The following is a 14,166-nucleotide window of genomic DNA, read 5'->3' as shown; positions in this document are numbered from 1 at the left end:
GAGAGAGAGAGAGAGAGAGAGAGAGAGAGAGAGAGAATATCCCAAGCAGGCTACACACTGCCAGTGCAGAGCCCAATGCAGGGCTCGAACTCATGAATCATGAGATCATGACCTGAGCTGAAATTTAGAGTCAGACCCTTAACCGACTCAGCCACCCAGGCGCCTCAATTTTGTTTCTCTAACGAGAGTTCTGTTAGAGGGATAGAGCCAGGCTGCTCTCTGCCCCTGCTCCAGCCCCCCTGCATTCTGCACCCAGTCCAGTTCAGTGAAGTGGTTCCAGCTCCCTATGCAGCGACCAAGGTACCCCCAGCCTCTGCTCTGCTCCCCTCCATTGTGCAGCCACTTTCCCAGGATTCCATTCAGCCAGGACCCTCCTGCCCTTCTCCCCTCCCCTCTCCTCCCTGTGTTTAACATCTCTAGGCTCCAGGGTATTTTCTGATTTCTTTCCCTCCTGTTGGGATGTTCCAAAATACTGAACACCCTTCCTCTCCCACCTCCCTCTGGCAGCCTGGTACAGAGAAAGAACATTGGACTTGGGGTGGGGGAGTGGTCAGAAGATCTTGGATAAGGTGCTGTGTTTTTTTTTTAATTAATTTACTTTTGAGATTAAGAGAGAGAGCACACGAGCGGAAGAGGGGCAGAGAGAGGGGAGACAGAGGATCCAAAGCAGGCTCCGTGCTGACAGCAGAGAGTGCAATGCCAGGCTCGAACTCACAAACCATGAGATTATGAACTAATCCGAAGTTGGACGTTTAACCTACTGAGCCACCCGGGCGCCTCTATAGGCTCTTGACAATGGTGAGCATGCTCCTCCCTGGAAATGCCTCCCACCGTTCAAGTACCACCTCAAAAGCGATTTCCCCAGTGAGGCCTTTCCACAGGTCCCCAAAACGGTAAAGTGTGTCCTTGTGCTAAATTTTTATCTGTCCCAGTGAGTAACCCTCCCAGACTGGGGGCTCCTCAAGAGCTAATATCCAAAGTAGCAGTGCTGCGTTTTCTTAGAGATGAATCCTCTTATATTTGGCACCCCCATTGTTAGTAAACGGGTAAGGACAGCACAGAATCCAAGGGATTGCAAACTGGTGACGCATGAGCCAAGTCTGATCCACGGGTGACGTGCTTTCTTTTCTTAACTGTGGTTAAATTCACACAACGTCAAATTAACCATTTTAAAGCGTCCAATTCAATGGCATTTAGTACACTCACGATGTTGTGCAACCACCACCTCTCATGTTCCAAAACATTTCCTCATCCGAAAAGGAAACTCCATGCGCATTAAGCGTCACTCATTTCTCCCTCCCTACAGCCTCTGGCACCAATCTGCTTTGTGTCTCTAGGGATTTACCTACTTCATACAAGTGAAATGATACCACAGGGGGCTTTCTGTGCCTGGTTTATTACACTTAGCATAATTTTTTGGAGGTTCATCCATGCTGTAACAGGTATCAGAAGTTCATTCCTTTTTATGGTTGAATATTATTCCACGGCATTGATATACCACAATGTGTTCGTCCATTCATCAGTTGATGGGCAATGGACTGTGTCCACCTTTGGCTACTGTGAAGAGTCCCGCTATGACCATTGGTGTACAAATACTTGGGTCCCTATTTTCAAATTCTTTGGGGTATACACCTTGAAGTGGAATTGATGGGTCATTCGAGGACTCTGCTGAGCTTTTTGAGGAAGACACCTGCTTTAATTTTTTGAGTCTGAATGCCTTTAGGTGTTCATCTCTGTCTCTGTCTCCATCTCCTCTACTGTCCTACACCCATTTGACTCACATCGTCTGGCCCCTGAGGGCATCTGAATCTGCTGCCCCTGTAAGACTCTGGCGGCAAAACAAAAAGAAGAGAGAGAGAGAGAGAGAGAGAGAAGAAAAGAAAAAAGGAAAGGAAAGAAAAGAAAAGAGAAGAAAAGAAAAGAAAAAAAAAGCGCCCAATTCAGTCGCTAACGAGCCGGAGACCTTGGGGTCAATCTCTCCAGCTCTCGGAGTACCTTTTGCTCAACCTCAAAACGGGTAACAATGCTTACCTAAGAGGAGGCGGCGAGGATCTGGGAGTTGAACGCGCCTCTTCGGAAGCTGCCGAGTTCTGGAAACGAAGAGGAACGGGCGAGGCCGGGAGGAGGAGGAGGGGGGCTGGCTGGACGCCCTCCGGGGACGTCGGCTGCGCGGGGGCTGCCGACCCGCCGGGAATCCGCGCGGCGCGGGGCGCAGCCGGCAGGGGGCTCGGGCGGCTCCGGCGCGCGGCGGCTGGGCGGCGCGGCGAGCCCGGGCGGGGCTCAGGTTGGCTCGCGGTGGGCGGGGGTTGCCCCCCGTCCCCGCCCCCCACATCCGGGGGCCCGGCCGGGCTCTGGGCTGGCGGCGCGCCGGTGAGTCAGGCCGGGTTTTCCCTCCGCCTCTGGGGCAGGCGAGCGAGCGCTGCGGAGCGCGTCCCTCCCTCGCCAATCCGGCTCCGGCGCCCGCCCGCCTGGTCGGCTGGCCGCGTTTTCCAGGCGCCTGCCGCCTGGTCGCTCCGGCCCGGCTCGCATTCTCGCCTGGAGCCGACGCTTGGAGGGAGCGTTCGAATCCGCGCGAGGGAACTGTCGCGCGCTAGGGGCGCGGAGCGGCGCCAGCATGGTGAGTGGGACGCGGCGGGGGCCGGGGACTGGGCTCGGGGGTGGGGCCGGTCGCCGAGGTCTCGCTTTCCGGGCGACCTTGGCCAAACCGCAGCCCTTCGCCCGCGAGGTGCCCGTCTGAGAAGTGGGCGGGGGTGGCAGGGTGCGGTGTGCGTTTCCAGACACTGAAGCGCGGAGGCGCGGGACCAGGGACCGACCGCGAAGCTCCTCTGGAGGGGCCGGCGGCAGGTTACGCTGCTCACCGCAACCCCTGCAAATGTGCTCTCTCGGACCCCTGCGCCGCGCCTGGGGTGGGGCAGGCGCCCTTGGCGCGGGAGTCTGACCTGGGCTTCGGCCCCCCAGCTCGGCCGCTCCGGGCAGGCCTCAGGGAGGAGGCTGCAACAGACGTCCCCTCTGGCCCCCCAGGTAGCTCGCCGAACCTCCCGCAGTTCTGCGGAGCCCACGCCTCCGTCACAGCCTTCGGGGCCCGGGGGAGGGAATTTCGTGGGGATGCCAACATCGTCTGCTCCCCACGAGACCCCTCTCCCGTCCCCTCCGGGACACCCCCTTCCTGCTCCGGTCCCCTAGCTGCCAGCTGCTAGGGATCCCGACCTATGGGGACGCTACCAGTTCTTGGCGGCCGGACCACCTGCCCAGTTTGGCCACAGCCTTTGGCCAAAGCGAGGACCAGCCTGGGGCCAGGCCCACGTCAAGTCCCTGGCTGTGTCGAGAAAGAGTACTGCGACCGGTTGCCTCCCACCCCGCACCCAGTCCCCTAGTACAGATTGGGGCTCTCCTTGTTTGCACCTGCGGCTTAGTCCGGCTGAACTGCAACCTTGACCCTCCGTGCCCTCTCCCTGCCCAGCCAAGAAGGGAGTGGAGGCAGGAGGCCACCCTGGGCCCAGTGATCAGCCTCCTCCAGGGCCCTCCTGGGCAGGGCTCCTCTGCCGGCTGGCTGAGTGTGGGTGTACATGTGCAAGACTGTGAATGAATGTGGCCAGCCTGCTCCCGCCTCTAGAATCAGTAGCTTCCAGGGCTCAGAGTCCCCATGCGGCAGTGTTTCCACTATTCCTCTTTGACCAGGGGCCGGCCGGAAGAATTCTATGCTGAGGAGACTGGAGTCCAAACCTACCTGGTTGCAGATGCCCTTGAGAGAGGCAGGTGTGGGGGGCTGGCCCGACACACATACACAGCAGTGTGTGTCTGTGAAGGGCAGCTGGTGACCTCTGGCTGGGACAGCAGGAGAGAGGGCCTTGCCCAGGGTTTTGGAATTGTTCATCATTGTGGGATGTTGGGCAGCTGGCTTCTAGGCCTTTCTGGGCCTCAGGTTCCTTGCCTAACCCCAACTAGGCTGTTGTGGAGATGAGCGCAGATGATGAAATGAAAGGCTCAGAAAAACTGTAGAGTGGTGTATGCCTCTGTGACTCTCTAGTGATACTCAGACACACTCCTTTGTGGTTAGATGCCGAGCTTTACCTCTTCAGGTGTCACAGTGTAACTAGGGTATGCCAGCCTCTTCCATCGCCCCCGCCCTCCCCCCGCCCCCTTACCCACTGCCCCTCTTTTGGAACTGGGACATTCCAGTCCAATTCTTCAGGGGCAGCTGCAGACACTCCCTCCAGCAAAGCTGATCCCCCCCAGCAGGTGGTGGGACCTTCCCCTGGGGCCTGGGCTCTGGAGGGGCTAGCCACAGCCAAAGCGGGACTCTGGAGCTTCCTGCCCACATGCTCTGGGATGTCCCACGCTGGAGGAGACTCACGATGGGGTCAGGATGGGCTTCTAAACCTGAGGAGCTGGCATACTTTCTCCAGGGCAGCTGAAAATGTCCTCAGGCATGTGCTTTTACTTCCTGGGCCTCAGTTTCCTCTTCTGAAGAGGATCTCAATATTCCCCACCTATGGGTGTTGTGAGGCTGTGGTAAGCCGTGTGGGGCTGACTAACGGATGCTGGGATGCTTTCCCTGCGTGCCCTGTCTCTGTTTCATGGCCAGCATGGTTCCCGAGCCTCATGTTCCTGTCACCACCAAGGGTTGATCCAAAAGAGATGCCCCTGTCTGCCCAGGGCTTTCAATGCTGCTGGCTAATCTTGGGCCCAGGGGTTGGGAACAGGAACTAAGGGGTCCTGTTGAGGCCAGCTGGGGCCTGTGCAGAATATGGCTTAGCCCAAACCTAGCCACCAGGGTGGTGGTGGTGGGGTTTCATCTCTGTGCAGAGCTCTGAGCCCCAGGGTGTGTACTGAGCTCTTGGCAGGGAAGCCCTTGGAGCCACTTGGAGGAGGCCCTGGTTTTTGCTCTGATGTTCCCATGGGGGCTGCAAGGCTCTTGCTGTCTCTCTCTCCCTCCAATTCCCCCCCCCCCCACACACACACATCCTCTCCAGCCCAGCCTGCACAGCTGCCCTGGCCTGACCAGGCCATTCCCTGGGCCTCCAAGCAACGGGGAAGGAATGTGTGTGTGTTGGGAGGGGAGGCGGGATGGACCCCTGTAGGAAAAGGGACTGTCCCAGACTGAGACCTGGGCAGGGTAGAACCTCCTAAAAGCCAGGGGCCTCAGCCTCTCTGGGAGAGCTGATAATACAGCCAGAGAAGTTACCTAGGAGGGGCGAAGGGTGGAGGGCGAGGGCATTAGGGAAAGACAAAAGGAAGGGGCTGTGTGTGCCCCCTTCATCCAGCTCCACAGCTCTTTCTAACTGCTCAGGTCACACGTGGAGAGAAGCCCCTTACCACACACACCCTCATACCCTCTGCATCTAGCCTGGGGGCTGGGAGGATGAGTGGGTCTTTATGCTAGAGTAATGCTAGACCATTCCTGTGTGTGTGTGTGTGTGTGTGTGTGTGTGTGTGTGTGTGTCCCAGAGGATGCTCATTGCCGCAAAGGTGACCTTGTGCATGACTGTGTCTGCTGTTGGATGTGACTGTCTGTGCTGTGTCCTGTCACATAGGAACCACCGTGCTACTGGTTTCAGTGACTAGATGCAGTTTGTATGTGGGGTATGCGCTCTAGTGGCCCATGGCTGCCTCTGGTTCAAGGACTCTCCCCCTTGACCCTGAGACCATTTGTAGAGAACATGAGGTGCTAGTTGTCTCTTCCTGAAACAGGAAATAAGGATCTGCCCAGGGGAAGGTGAAGTGGTGTGTGTTTGGGGCGAGATGGGCATATTCAGCACCACTGCCACCCCCCCCCCCATGCTTGCACTGGGCTTATAGTTCATGAGACCTTTCACCTCCATTGTCTCTGTGACAAAAACCCAAAGGGAAGGCCAGGGCAGGCAGTCTTTCCCCACTTCAGAGATGGGGAAACTGAGGCATGGCAAAGGGCGATGAGATAGTGTCCAGGGTCCCCATGGAGGGGCAGTGTGAGGACAGGGCTGGAGACCAGGTTCTTTGCTGTCTGCCTCCCTGAGAAGCAGTGACAAGAGTGAAGTGTGCTCATGGTAAGGAGGTGTCAGATTGGGAGGCAGGATACTTTGTGTTTTATTTTTTTCTGAAAGGATGCAAGTGGGGGAGGGGCAGAGAGAGAGAGGGACAGAGGATCTGAAGCCAGCTCTGCGCTGACAGCAGCGAGCTCAATGTGGAGCTTGAACTCACAAACCGCAAGATCATGACCTGAGCCAAAGTTGGACGCTCAACTGACTGAGCCACACAGGCACCCCAGGGATACTTCAATTCTAACTCTTTGGGCTGTGGATGCCATCCTAGGCCCCCACTAAACATTCAACAGCATCCTGCTGGGATCACAGGCATCTCAGCCTGACCAGCTCTGTGACCTTGGGCAAGCCACTTCACCTGCAGGAGCCCCAGTGCCCTGGACAACAGCTATCTCACGGGACTCCGTAAGATCACTCCTTTGCAGGGCTGTGTCTCTGTAGGTGGCCAGCACCTCTGATTCCTTAAGTGGATGAGTCCTCTGGCCCTGTGAGCCCTGTGACATCCTCAGAGGTTATTAGATGGAGGCAGGGCCGTGCCCCCCCTCAGTCTCCCAGAGAGCTTTGTCTTCCACAAACACAAAACCTGGAAATGGTTGAGGAAGATGGAACCTCCTAACGACCATTGTTTGAGGTGGGAGTGGGTGTCCCGGAAGCATATTGGGTGGGTGGGGGGTGCTCAGCCACCACATGCCTGCTGGGTGTCTGTATGTAGATAGGAGCAGCCGCTTGGGGGCCAGAGGCAGAGACGGTGGTGTTCACTCATTCAGCAGGTCCTTTCTGAGTATGGACCATGTGCTGGGCCCTGGGCTGGATAGGGGGGATCCAGTGGGGTGGTAGGGCCAGGCCAGGGGTGGGGGGTCTCAGCCCAGATGGGAACTGGGTCCATAACCTGGTCTCTGGGCCGCCTGCCAGGGAGGTCATCTGAGCAGCTGAGCTCATCTTCAACCAGCCTGTGTTGACCCTGCCTGGCTAGGGGCCAGGCCCTGAACTAGACTCTTTAGTCGTGTTATCTCAGCCCATCCTCCCAGCATCTCTGAGTGATAAGACTTGCCAAGGCCATTGTCTGCATGAGGAAGCTAGGGCCTACGTGTAATTGGCCCCACCCCGGGTCAAGATTTGGGTCCCCCCACGCACCTGGTGGTGGTCTTTGGAGTGGCAGCATATGCAGGGGCTGGCGGGGGCTCCCGCTGGCCCTTCCCCCTGCCTCCCCCCACTGCCCCTATGACTATGTGAACACCTGTTCCGGAAACTGTGGCCATTGTTACCACCATCCTTCCTCCCCTCGGGCCCTTCCTGTTTGTATCCCTCCCACTGCAAACCCCCAACCCCACCCGTGCCAGCTGCTTCCCTCGGGGAACTCTGACCCACTGCAGGAAGAGGGGCTCAACTGGGTTTTCCCCCTCTCCAGAGAAAAAGAAGGAATGGAGAATCATAAGCCACTGGCCCCGGTTCCCGGTGCCCTCTGCCCAACCCACCCCCCAGATTGGGTGAGGAGCCTGGTAGGAGAGTGAACAGGGTCAGAGTTGGACAGAGCCTGAGTCCACAGATGGCCCAGTCCTGGGAGAGGCCCCATCCTGCCGCTTTGGGGCCATTCCCCTATGTCCCCCCCATCACACCGGCCCTTATAGCTGGAGCTGGGGCACCAGGCAGATGACTTTGGGGCCCTTTCTCTTGCCATCCTAGGAGTCCTGTCCTGGGTTTTCTTTCCGGGACCCATATCTGCCTCCTGGACCTGGGCCAGGCAGGTGGCTGACATAGGCAAAGAGCAACTGGTTTCAGAGTATCGGAGAGGTTGGGCAGCAAGTGCCCACCTGCCTCTGACGGAGCCTCCCAATCCCCAAAAACAGCTGCCTGTGCCCTGCTGAAAGTTCATGGCCACAGCCCTGGGCCCTGCTGGCATTGCCATGGGCAGCGTGGGCAGCCTGTTGGAACGGCAGGACTTGTCCCCAGAAGAGCTACGGGCAGCGCTTGCAGGGCCCCGGGGTTCCCGCCAGCCTGATGGGCTCCTCCGGAAGGGCCTGGGCCAGCGTGAGCTCCTCAGCTACCTGCACCTCCCCAAGAAGGACAGCAAGACGGCCAAGCGTGCCCCTCGGAACGAGAGTGCTGACTACACTACCCTCTACTACCGGGAGCATCCTCGAGCTGGTGACTTCAGCAAGACTTCACTGCCCGAGCGGGGTCGCTTTGACAAGGTGCATCTCTGCCCACTTCCCTTCCCCAGTGTTGGTAGGGATGGGGAGCTCGGGGTCTCCTCGGAGATGCTCTTATGGGGCTGGGACATGAAAATCCTGCTGTAGGCTGTCCTGAGGCTTTGGTCTTTGGTCACCGGTCACTGCCTCTGTGTGACACGCACCCCAGGTTCTCAGAGAGGATCCTGGGGGCTGTAGGAGCGTTAGAGGGCAGAGGCGAGGTCAGCCCAGGGCCTCAAAGCTGCCCTTTCTTCCCGGCAGTGCCGCATTCGCCCATCGGTGTTCAAGCCCGTGGCGGGCGCTGGGAAAGGCTTCCTGTCCATGCAGAGCCTGGCAGCCCACAAGGGCCAGAAGCTGTGGCGCAGCAATGGCAGCCTGCACACATTGGCCTGCCACCCACCCCTGAGCCCAGGGCCCCGGACCAGCCAGGCACAGGCCCGGGCCCAGCTGTTGCATGCGCTCAGCCTGGACGAGGGCGGCCCCGAGCCCGAGCCCAGCCTGTCTGACTCCTCCAGCGGGGGCAGCTTTGGCCGCAGTCCTGGCACTGGTCCTGGCCCCTTCAGTTCCTCTTTGGGCCACATTAACCACCTTGGGGGCTCCCTGGACCGGGCCTCCCGGGTCCCCAAGGAGGCTGGGCCACTGGCGATGCTGAGCTGCCTGCCCGAGCCACCGCCCCCCTATGAGTTCTCCTGCCCCTCCGCCGAGGAGGTGGTGGCCCTGCTTCCCGACACCTGTGAAGATCTCAAGAGAGGCCTCGGTGATGAGGATGGCTCCAACCCTTTCACACAGGTGAGGGCTCCCCCTGCTCTGGGGTCCTGTTCTGTCCCTTGGCATTGGAGTACAGGACACACAGAAGGGTCCCCAGCCAGTTCACTTACGTAGCTCTGGGCACAAGAGAGTAAGGAAGATGGAGTTGATTCGGTTCCCCAGCCCCCATGTGATGGGAATGTCATGTCACTGGTGGCCCTTGCGTGGAAGGGAGGACGAGAGACTCCCTGGGCAGTCTTGGCAGGCACTTCACCTCCAGTTGCAGCTGGAGTGTTGTGGAGGGGCTGGCAGTTGGTGTTCAGGAACGAGGGGGGGTTGGGTGGTCTGTGTGTGGGATATCCCCGCATGGCAGGCGCCTCGTCCCCTTGGCAGGTGCTGGAAGAGCGCCAGCGGCTGTGGCTGTCCGAGCTGAAGCGCCTGTATGTGGAGAGGCTGCACGAGGTGGCTCAGAAGGCAGAGCGCAGTGAGCGCAACCTCCAGCTCCAGCTGTTCATGGCCCAGCAGGAGCAGCGGCGGCTGCGCAAAGAGCTCCGGGCACAGCAGGGCCTGGGCCCCGAGCCTCGGCCCCCCGGTGCCCTCCCGGATGCTGACCCTAACACCCGACCAGAGGAGGAAGCCCGATGGGAGGTGAGAAATTGGGCATACAGAAACTTTTTATGTCCTCTTTGCCACCTGTGGGGTCCCACCCTCTGCTGGCTCCTGGTCTTACCCACTTTGTCTGGCTCTTGCCCATCCTGTGCCCCGCCCCTCCCCGCCCAGGTGTGCCAGAAGACAGCGGAGATTAGCCTCTTGAAGCAGCAGCTGCGGGAGGCTCAGGCCGAGCTGGCGCAGAAGCTGGCCGAGATCTTCAGCCTCAAGACGCAACTTCGGGGCAGCCGGGCGCAGGCGCAGGCCCAGGACGCAGAGCTGGCCCAGCTGCGCGAGGCCGTGCGGAGCCTGCAGGAGCAGGGCCCTCGGGAGGAAGCCCAGGGCAGCTGTGAGACCGACGACTGCAAGAGCAGGGGGCTTCTGGGGGAGGCAGGTGGCAGCAGCGAGGCCGCAGGTGGCGCCGAGCAGCTGCGGGCCCAGCTGGTGCAGGAGCGGCTCCGCGCCCAGGAGCAGGCACTGTGCTTTGAGCGGGAGCGGCGGACATGGCAGGAGGAGAAGGAAAGGGTGCTGCGCTACCAGCGGGAGATCCAAGGAGGCTACCTGGACATGTACCGCCGCAACCAGGCGCTGGAACAAGAGCTGCGGGCGCTGCGGGAGCCCCCAGCACCCTGGAGTCCTCGGCTGGAGTCCTCCAAGATCTGAAGCCAGGGGGTGAGCGGGCTGCAGAAGCACCGCCAGAAAGCGGCTTGGACGAGCCCGCGCTGAGAGGGCTGGCTCCTTCCTTACACTGGTTGGGGGCAGGAGCTGCTGAGGCCAGCCAGGAGTGGGGAGGCCCACCGAGAGGAGGGGTCCAGCGCTGCTGTGGGCTGGATAGGGTGCCCTCCTGGCAGAGGAGCACCTCGGCAGGGCCCCGCCCTGCTCCCTGGAGTAGATGTGGCCCAGAGAAGGAGGCTGGGGGACCAAGGGCCCCGTGATGCAGAAGGGCAGGCGTGAAGGAGGGAGGCTGGGACGGGGACATTGGCCTCCCTCAGAATAAAATCACATTTTCTACAAGGAGGCCCTGGGTGATACACTGGGCCTGTCCCTGGCCTGGGTCTAGAGGATTGTGGATGGTTGGGGGTGGGGGCCCTTTACCTTGGCTGTATGTAGCTCCTTCCATGGTCATGGTCGGTGGGAGGCCGTGCCATGTGCCTGTGTGCACAGCTGCTGGGCATGTGTGTTGGGGAGTGGAGGAATCCATGCCCCAGCACCACACGGTTCCTTAGCTGCCGTGTGGGCTGAAATTCCTTTCTCAGCACCAGTGGGATTTTTTGGAAGGAACAATACCAGAGAACCCAGAAAAACAAAAGGGCAAGTCAACCAAGGCATTGCTAGAACATGAAACATTCTCTTGGTAGGAAGTCTGGACTGTGGTACCCAGCCCCCTGCTGGGTTGGGGCCGGCCTAAGACAGCTTCCCCTGGAGCACCCAAAGGCTCCAGTAGGGCCCTGCCCCTCCCAGAACCCACCTCCCATCTTTCTGTCTGGCTGTGGTGCACCCCTCCCCCCCACACAGGGATGGGAGGCCCTGGGAAGATAGAGGAGACAAAATTTGTGGGTGGGTTACTTGGTGAAGGGCCTGTACCGCAGCAGGGAACGTGGCCATTTTCCTGTAGACAGTGGAAGGCCCTGGGGTATTTTTTAGCAGGGGTGAGATGTGATCTGATTTGTATTTTGGAAAGGTCTGTCCTGAGAGGAAGGAGCCCTCCACTCCCAGCCCTGCGCCGGGCTCTCTGACCCTTAGGCTCAGCCCCCTAAAGCCCACTCTCACCCATAGCCTCTCAGCAGTCAGGCTTCCCCTTTGGGTTTTTGCTCCCTCCTGGGTGGATGGCCTGGAACACAGACCCAGGCTGGCATGCAGGCAGCCCTTCCCCACTCCCTGCAGTAAAGATCAGTATCCATATGTCATGCATTGAGCACTTCCTATCTGTTAGGCCTTCAGGGCTTGGGGGCTCAGGGTTGAATTAGATGTGCTTCCCGCTCCAGGGGAGCCAGCGCACAGACCTCTTCTCCTCCCAGTGCCTGCCCTGATGGGGCAGCAGCATCTTCTGGTATGTTCTCTGCAGAAACCCCAGGTTGCTCCCTTCCACCATGATCCCCCCCTTCCCAGGCCATGCCTGGCAGCCTGTCAGGCCCCAGCATGTGGGTCCTGGTGGTAAGTGGATTCGCTATGTAGGGGCACCTATGGGGCTATGGAGTATGAGCTGATGTGCCCCACCTTTTTAGGGTGGGGAATGGGGTGTGTGTGTTGTCTGCCGTGGGGATGGTGTGTTTATGGCTGTGTAAGTGGCAGGTGTGTAAAGCTGTCTTGTGGGTGGTGGGTGTGTCTGGGGGTGTGTTTGGGGCCCCTGGGTTGGAGGCCAGGAGGGCTGCTTCCTGGCCGCTCCCTTCTGCCCCATTTCTTTCCACCAGTCCCTGCCCCACTTGTCTCTGGCCAGGCTTGAGTAGAGCCTGTGGCCAGGACAGACCCCTGTGTCTGGGTCCTCTGCCTGGGAAGGGAAGCAGAGAGCACTCAACTTAGGCAGGCTGGTCTCCCACAGGCCTTGGAACCCATTTCACAGACTTCTCCAAACCGAGATCTCTGGCCCAGTGACCGTCCAGAAGCCCCCCCCCCCCCCCCCCAGCAGAGCTAGGTGCTGACCTGAAGCCTGGGTCACTCCCTCCCCACAACCCGGAACTGGGCAGGCTGCGTGCCCAGGTGCCCCACAGTGGCTGGGGTCTACCTTTCGGTGAACCATCTCTGCAGGACAGCTCCCCACCCAGCAATTAGAGAGCTGGGCCGGCCAGTACAGCCGGCGGGGAGTGGGTGGGCGGTACCAAAACTTGGCAGCTGTGCCAGAAACCAGGGCCAGACCCAGATGCAGGGGGAGGGCACGAGAGAGCTGAAGCTGGGGTGGCTCAGAGGGAACCGGATCCCTGTTAGCTCATCCCTGCTGGGCAAACCAGTTCCCTGGTCCCCAAGCCGGCTGGGTGGCTCTGGGGCCAGCTGATCACAGGTGCCACTGCAGTGGCTACTGCTTCGGAACCCTCCCTCCTGAGCCTGGCGGGCCCCTTAGCTCACCAGGTGCCCAGAGGTCCCCCTGCCCTGGCAGACTAGGCCCAAGCAGCCAATTCTCCAGAACTGAGGCCAGCTGCCCACACTGGGCTCCATGCCCCTGGGCCCTTCTGTTCTCAGCTCAGCTAGTGTCACCTCTTTCAGTCACTGCCTGGGCCCCTCAGCCTATCACTTAAGGCCTCTGACAGCCTGGCCTCCACAGAGTCCCTGATACTGGTTGCCCTTTCTGACCCCATCATTCCCTCACAGCACCTCTGAGCCCTCATCCTCCAGGCAGAGGCTCCTCACAGTCCCCAGATCTTGTTTCCTCAGGAAAGCCTGCCCTGAACTCCTGCCCTGCCCTGCCTGGGCAGCGCCCCCCGTCCCTGTGCCCACAGTCCCCTACTTCTGCTGACATTTTGGTCTCTCCACTGGGCTGTGGGCATTGCCAGGCAGGACTGTGTCTTCTGTTTTTATCCCCAGAGACTGCTCTGGCTCCAGCCCAGAAGGCACTGGAGGGCTTTGGACTCAAGAGGAACCAGACCTCTCCCTGGCTGTCATGGGTTCAAGCTGGGGGTGGAGTGGAGTAGGTGGGGAAGTCTCTGGCTGTGAGTGTTCATTCACCATTCACGGGCACCTGGGCCAAGCACTGGGGCTGCAGAGCCAGTCCCCATTCACTGCCTGGGGAGGTACTGCATGCCTCCCTCAGGGCCAGGCCTGGTTCTCAGATGAGGAAGCCACAGTGGCCAACGCCCCTGCCCCCATGACCTTTCCCTGTGGGTGGGGGAGGGAGACAGCACACACATCTGTCCATGGTAGTGACCGGGCCAAAAGCGTGCAGACCTCTACATCACAGTGGCCAGTCAATGGCGCATGGAGAAGCAAATTTCTCAGACTGGGTATATCTATAGGTATCAGGGAGCCTTTTTTCAAAGAGGACGCATGCCCCATGGTGACAATTCAGATTGCATAACTCCCCACCCTAGTAGGTGGGTTTTAGCTCTATCAGATTCGGAAAAGAAAAGGAAATGTGCTATTTCTTGCAACAAAGCAAAAGTGAAATATGTCATGAAAGGTAAGGCGTAAGTACTGTGGAGCTCGGGCTGGCTCACTTTTCACTGCAGGTGATGAGGGGTGTGTATTTGACCATATTTTGGTCAGGCACTTTTCTGACCTCTCTTTGTGCCTGACCTTGGCAGGTGTCTCCTTATACGGTCCGGTTCTGGCAAGATTTCTGCTTAGTTTAGCCAGACTCCCCCTTTGTCCGTATCATGTAATCTTCCACCAACCCCCTCAGGCGACGGCTGGCCTGCCTTCAGCAAGACTCCTGTGAGGTGCATTTAGCCAGAATCTGCTTCCAGACCCCCAAGGTTTCCTCTCAGTAATTTTTCATCCACTGACCCCTACCCGCTCCTTGGCTGTAAATTCTACTTTTCCTTGCTGTATTTGAAGTTGAGCCCACTCTCTCTGCCCTACTACAAAACTCCACACTGCAGTAGCCTCTCTTGAATAAAGTCTTCCTTACCAAA

General features: G+C 59.2%; 2 protein-coding genes across 4 annotated transcripts in view; one reads left to right on the top strand and one right to left on the bottom strand.

Moving 5' to 3' along the window:
• LOC109499762 (translation initiation factor IF-2-like) overlaps positions 1-3,115 on the bottom strand; it is a 28,846-nt gene extending 25,731 nt beyond the window's left edge. The window contains exons 1-3 of the mRNA XM_045062471.1: positions 2,940-3,115; positions 2,695-2,825; positions 2,032-2,356 (exon numbers count right to left, since the gene is read on the bottom strand). Of these exons, the coding sequence (XP_044918406.1) occupies positions 2,032-2,356; positions 2,695-2,825; positions 2,940-3,115 (632 nt within the window). The remainder of the gene's footprint in view (positions 1-2,031; positions 2,357-2,694; positions 2,826-2,939) is intronic.
• On the top strand, positions 2,364-14,166 carry N4BP3 (NEDD4 binding protein 3). Of its 3 annotated transcripts, none has more exons than XM_006927531.5 (5): positions 2,364-2,617; positions 7,868-8,212; positions 8,471-8,998; positions 9,350-9,604; positions 9,737-14,166. In XM_006927531.5, exons 2-5 carry the CDS (start codon positions 7,892-7,894, stop codon positions 10,265-10,267), a joined length of 1,635 nt encoding a protein of 544 aa, XP_006927593.1. In that variant the 5' UTR covers positions 2,364-2,617; positions 7,868-7,891; the 3' UTR covers positions 10,268-14,166. The 3 variants fall into 3 exon arrangements, with proteins under 3 accessions (XP_006927593.1, XP_044913559.1, XP_023109974.1); XM_045057624.1 differs by having other exon boundaries at positions 7,862-8,212; XM_023254206.2 differs by lacking the exon at positions 2,364-2,617 and having other exon boundaries at positions 2,657-8,212.

Source organism: Felis catus, chromosome A1 (genome assembly GCF_018350175.1).
Source record: "Felis catus isolate Fca126 chromosome A1, F.catus_Fca126_mat1.0, whole genome shotgun sequence".
Classification (NCBI taxonomy): domain Eukaryota; kingdom Metazoa; phylum Chordata; class Mammalia; order Carnivora; family Felidae; genus Felis; species Felis catus.
This window is presented reverse-complemented; position numbering and strand designations above follow the sequence as displayed.

What these genes read in the sequence shown, in the direction of transcription:
- N4BP3 (XM_006927531.5), top strand. Translation starts at nt 7,892, where the DNA reads ATGGCCACAGCCCTGGGCCCTGCTGGCATTGCCATGGGCAGCGTGGGC. An exon ending in AGCGGGGTCGCTTTGACAAG is followed by an intron (nt 8,213 to 8,470) that starts GTGCATCTCTGC and finishes TCTTCCCGGCAG; the next exon opens with TGCCGCATTCGCCCATCGGT. An exon ending in AGGAGGAAGCCCGATGGGAG is followed by an intron (nt 9,605 to 9,736) that starts GTGAGAAATTGG and finishes CTCCCCGCCCAG; the next exon opens with GTGTGCCAGAAGACAGCGGA.